This window comes from Pteropus alecto, unplaced genomic scaffold (assembly GCF_000325575.1).
Source record: "Pteropus alecto unplaced genomic scaffold, ASM32557v1 scaffold122, whole genome shotgun sequence".
NCBI classification, from domain to species: domain Eukaryota; kingdom Metazoa; phylum Chordata; class Mammalia; order Chiroptera; family Pteropodidae; genus Pteropus; species Pteropus alecto.
Window position 1 is genome coordinate 685745 of NW_006431917.1, and position 5844 is coordinate 691588.

General features: G+C 34.4%; 1 protein-coding gene across 1 annotated transcript in view; it reads right to left on the reverse strand.

The window, feature by feature from the left end:
- Positions 1 to 1552: 1552 nt before the first annotated feature.
- LOC102880474 (zinc finger protein 677) overlaps positions 1553 to 5844 on the reverse strand; it is a 12664-nt gene continuing 8372 nt past the window's right edge. Inside the window, 2 exon segments of the mRNA XM_015600654.2 lie at positions 1553 to 3948; positions 3951 to 4616. Of these exon segments, the coding sequence (XP_015456140.1) occupies positions 3467 to 3948; positions 3951 to 4616 (1148 nt within the window). The 3' untranslated portion in view covers positions 1553 to 3466.

A 5844-nucleotide genomic window follows, 5' to 3' on the forward strand; every position in this document is an offset into this window, starting at 1 on the left:
CCCATTCATACTCCTACTCTTGTCTCATGTTGGGTAAAAATGAATCTCCCTATTGCTACTTCAGAAAATGTTTTATTTCAAGGATTGTGACATTCACCAATGTCCATAAAATTCTCATAAAAGCACTAGAGTATACCTGGACCATCCTCACAGGCCTTATGAACAGGGGCATATGACATATTAGAGAACTATAGAAAACTGGTCTTTGTGTGCGAGGATACATTCCCTCCACAAGACCTGTTCTTTTGTGTCCTTTCTCCATGGTGAGTCTCTTGAGAATCTCTGCCTTAAATGCTTGAGATTCAGGTCCCTGTTCTTAAGGGAAAGATTGAAGCTTTATTAATTCAGAAATGAAAAGAATCTTTTCACTTTTTAAATTTCTGAATTAACAAAGCTTAAGATGCTCAACTTCATTAGCCATTAGGGAAATGCAAATCAAAACCATAATGAGATACTACCTCACACCTGTTAGAATGGCTATCATGAAGAGGACAAGTAATAAATGTTGGAGAGGTTGTGGAGAAAAAGGAACCTTTATACACTGCTGGTAAGAATGCAAATTGGTACAGCCACTATAGAAAACAGTATGGAGTTTCCTCAAAAATTAAGAATAGAATTACCATATGACCCTCTTCTGGGTATTTATACCCAAATTTTGAAAACATTTCTGTGAAGCTATGCGCATCCCAATGTTCACAGCAGCATTATTCACGGTGTCCAAGACATGGAAATAACCAAAGTGTCCTCCAATAGATGATTGGATAAAGATGTGGTACATATATACAATGGAATATTACTCAGCCATAGAAAAGATGAAATAGTGCCATTTGCAACAACATAGATGGATCTTGAGATTATCATGCTGAGCAAAGTAGGTCAGACAGAAAAAGTTGAGAACCATATTTCACTCATATGGGATATAAAACTGAAAGCAACAAAGAAACACAACAGAGACTCATGGACAACAGTTTACCCAGAGATAGCATCAGATCCCACAGTTCTACCAGAGGGAAGAAGGGGGAGGGGAGGAGGCAGCTAATGGTAAAGGGGGTCAACTACATGGTGACAGAAGTAAATTAAACTTTGGGTGGTGAACACACAATGCAATACATATGTTTACTGAATTGTATACTTGAAATCTATATAATTTTATTAACCGTCACCCCAATAAAAGAAAAAGAAATAAAAAGAAAAAGAAACAAAAGTTGAAAGAATCACAAGAACTGAATCTGCTCTCGATTCAGTTCTTGAAAGTAGAGTAGATCCACATTACGTAGGATGTAGGCATATCCTTAAAAATTCGAAAGGAGGCAATGAGTAGACAGTTTCAAGAATTGTTTTTAACTAGACTTATTGGGGAGATCATTTCATAAGTTATATAAATGTCTAACCACTATGCTTTATACATGAAATATTGAATGTCAACAGTAATTTTAAAAAACTTAATCTAAAAATGAAGAAAAACATTGTTTTTCGACTCATTTACAACACCCTTTATTCTCATATGAACAAAGAGCTAGATTTGAATTTTATAAAAACACAGCACGCCATGTTCAATTTTTAAACTTTTTATTTTGAAATAATTATATATGAACAGGTAGATGCAAAGATAGCTCCTTGTAAACTTGTTTCCTCTGATATTTGCATCTTACATAAGTACAGTACAATATCATTCTGTGAACACAGTAAACAAATTTGTATCCAAAATCTTGAGAAAATGTTTCTACCCAATAGCTGTCACTGTACTGGAGATTCCTATAAACATGATCTAAGAAGCTGGCTACCAGCAGGTGGTTGACAATCAAATCTGTGCACCTTAACCTTCATTCTAGTGAAGGAAAGGAAGATATAATGGTACAGAAGAAATTCCCCAGGATTCTAATCGTAGTCTGTGATAAGATTATTCCTATTGCTAAAAACCTGGAGGCCATCTGTTAGTTCCCAAAGTCTGACATTTTTCTTCTGGGGTATGCTACAGGAGAATGTGAAGCATGGAATACACTTATCATTTCAACTGAAATCCAGTATTCTCCACTTACCATTATTTCCCACTGAGAAATATTTACTTAATTTTTACTTTCACAAAAGTCTTTTAAGAATCAAATGTGGAACTTTAAGAAAACACATAATGTAAGAATCACTGCTGTGAAGGCCAGTAAAATCTTCATTCTTCACAAATCTTGGAAGTGAGAATTACTATTTCCATCTGAAGAGAACTTACAGAGTTAAGTGACTGCACTAACTTCACACCCTGTTTATCAGCAGATTACAGACTTAAACTTTGTGGGGATGGTTATTATGTACAGTATTTAATCATCCTGAAAAAGCTCATTAGCTATGTTCTCCCCATAATCTAAATCTGTATTTGTTTTTATAACTTATCGCCATATTTTAGATCAGTGGTATGTTATTTTATAATTTTAAAACTGTATGTGTAAAGATTTATTCTATATGCTAATAACAATTATGCATAAAACTTTTGAGACCATAATAAAATGCAGATGATCTGGTTGCAATACAGTAAAACAGGAACCTGCCCCAAGACGATGTCGGACTTAATGATTGCAAGACAGGCTTGGTATTAATATGGTAATAGATTTTTTTTTATGACTCACTTATAATTTTTAACTTGTTTTTAGAACAAAACAGAGTGGGTACCTATCACTGCAATTATTAAACAATCTCATATGATGTCGTAAAGTGTTACGTTACGTGCCCCTGATTCAACTCCAACTCCTGGTGACCATATGAATTAATGAACTGTCTCATCATTGGGTTTTCAAGGCAAAAAGAGAAAGATTAAGAAAACAAAATGCAGAAGTGTCTTCAAGTACAGTACATAAAAATTAATATGCAATTATAGCAAGGTTGCAGGATACAAAGTTAATGTACAAAGCTAACTGCCTTCCTACATACCAGCAATAAACAAAATTAAAATCAAAATAGCATTTACATTAAGACCAAAAAATAAAAGAAGTTCCTCCACAGGTACCATCATAGCGACACAAAGAAGGTCTGTGAAGACATATCATTGACATATTTTGAAACACAAGTTGAAAGTCAATCATAATATAGCCTTATCAAAAAACCTAAAATAAAAATATTTTATAAACCAATGATAACTAGGCTTTTCCACAGATGACCTTGCTTCTTTGACACCCATTGTCTCAGGAAGAATAAATAATTTTGACTTACTCTGCGGAGTGTAGCATTTGATTTGATTAATCTTCAAGTGGGACTAGACTTAGTTTTCCCTAGTAAGAATTCTCTAATGCTAGCACATTGTGAAATCTACTTAAACAACTTACCACACTCACTATAATTGTAAGCACTTTCTCCAGTATGAAATCTGTGGTGAATCCTGAGGCCAGGTCATGGCCTGAAGGCCTTGCTACATTCTTTTGTAGTTTCTTTCCAAGTATGAATTCTCTCATGACCTCAAAGGTGTGAACATTTAATAAAAGCATTACCACAGCCTCTGCATGTGTATCTTCACTCTGTGTACATTCTGATGCCTACTGAGGCTTGAGCACTGCTTAAAGGCTTTACCACATTCACAACATTGGTAAGGCTTCTCCCCAGTATGAATTCTTTGATGAACTGTAAGGCTTGAATTCTGACTAAATGCTTTGTCACGTATGTTACATTTATACGATTTCTCTCCAATATGTATTTTCTTATGTTGAGTAAGGTTTGAACTCCCTGTGAAGGTTTTGCCATACTCGTTACATCTGTAAGGTTTCTCTCCAGTATGAATTCGCTCATGATCCCAAAGGTGTGAACATGTGGTAAAATCCTTACCACATTCATTACATTTGTAAGGTTTCTCTCCAGTATGGATTCTCTGATGCCTCGTGAGGTTTGAGAACCTGTTAAAGGCTTTGTCACACTTATTGCATTTGTAAGGTCTCTGCTCAGAATGAATTCTTTGATGATTAGCTAAGTTGAACAATGGCTAAAAGCCTTCCTACAGTCATTATATTTGAAAGGTTTTTCTCTAATGTATGTTTTCTGGTGTTGAGTAAGCAATGAAGCATATGTAAAAATCTTCCCATACTTATTACAAATGTTGGTTTTTACACTAGGAGAAATTCTTTGAAGTGGTGAAACTGAGGAACGATATTTGATAGACTTCTCAACTTGATTATATTCATAAATTTTCTCTTTAGTTTGAAATCTCTGCAGTTCAGCCAGGTGTGAATGAAAGCTTAATCCAAGCCTATTTTCCCAACATTTTATGTACTCGTTTCCTGAATAGGCTACACTATTTTTTCGTTCTTTTTCCCTTTTATATGACTTGTCATGTTTATAATATTGAGACACACTTCTTACAGAACTATTTTGCTTTACAGGGAAATTGTTCCAAGGTTTATGATGCCGTTGATCTCTTTTACCAATGTGGTTTTTGTAATGGATTGTAGGATCTCCTTCATAATTTTTTTCTTCACATACCCACTGATCCTCAACCTTGTGCATATTTTGCTGGACTTCCCTGAAATCAAAATCATTAAAATCATGACTTATATCTCTTTCTAAAATCAATATTTGAAATAATTCTCCATTACTAATGTCTTCTTTTGGTGATAATTCTTTGATCACACATCTAGTAGAGATATCTGTAAGATATAAATAATCATAGGCTTCCTATTAACCACAGTTGGAAAATGAAGAAGGGGAATTTTTCCACAGGCATCCCAAAACACACACCACTCACAGGAGATATATGGGTGTCTCACATTGCGAAAAAAAGTAGATGGTAAAGCTAATTGCTTAATACTTATTATACACAACATTAAAAACAACACTTAAAGAATAACAAAATATTCTTCTGAATACTTCTTACAAACTATATCCATGCAGAAAGGCATATTGCAACAATAACAATCAGTGTGCTTTGGTTATACTACATAATATATGCTAAAAATTATTAATCAGAATAAACACTAATAAACAATTTAGTTATTCAAGACAAATCCAGCAGGAAATAATAAGTATTTATAAACATATATAATATGTATAATACATAATATTATATACATATAAAAGGAATTCATCCATAAGAACAAAAAGACTTATATTTCAGAAAGAGCGCACAATTTGAGAGTTAGAAAATATGAGAATCACTAATTTTGAAATAAGAGCTACAGGTAAATATATAACATTATAAAGATTAACAATGGGGAAATGTGACATCAAAAAAGGCAAAGGAGAAAACTCCAAATGTACTTCCTTCTATAAAAGCAGGAAATGAAGTAACGAAAACTGTTAGAATCTACTTTAAAAGAACTCTAGAAATTAATCAAAGAATTCCAGTAACCAGTCATACTCTTAACCATAAAAAAGGCAGGTGTTTTAACTTACCCTGACCTTATCCTCTGTTCCCCAGTTGGCAGTGGCCTTGAAGACGGCAGCCTATAACGTGGTACAGGCTCCCAGAATCAGATGGGACAAAACAGAACTTATAAAGAATTGTAGAACTTTTTTTTAAAATCTGCCTGCTGACTGCCTGAAAGAATGGCGCAAAGTGCTTGTCTTTATTTGGCCTACCTCAAACAACTACCTAGGTGGAGGTGCTAACCAGGAGGCATTTGTCAAAAACATTTAAAAGTAAATGTATTTGCCACTGCCATTTAGAGCAAAGCATAACAACAGAGGCATACAAGGGACAACCTGAAAACCCTGAGAAAAACACTGGGGAGTGAGTTGCATTGGGAAATAAGGACTTTGAAAATCTCCCACATATTCCAATAATGAAGATGGTTACAGGCATGGACATGATTGAACACATGAGAAAAGACCTGAGAATCCCCTAAGCTTTTACCCCTGCTAACCATCATATGCTAT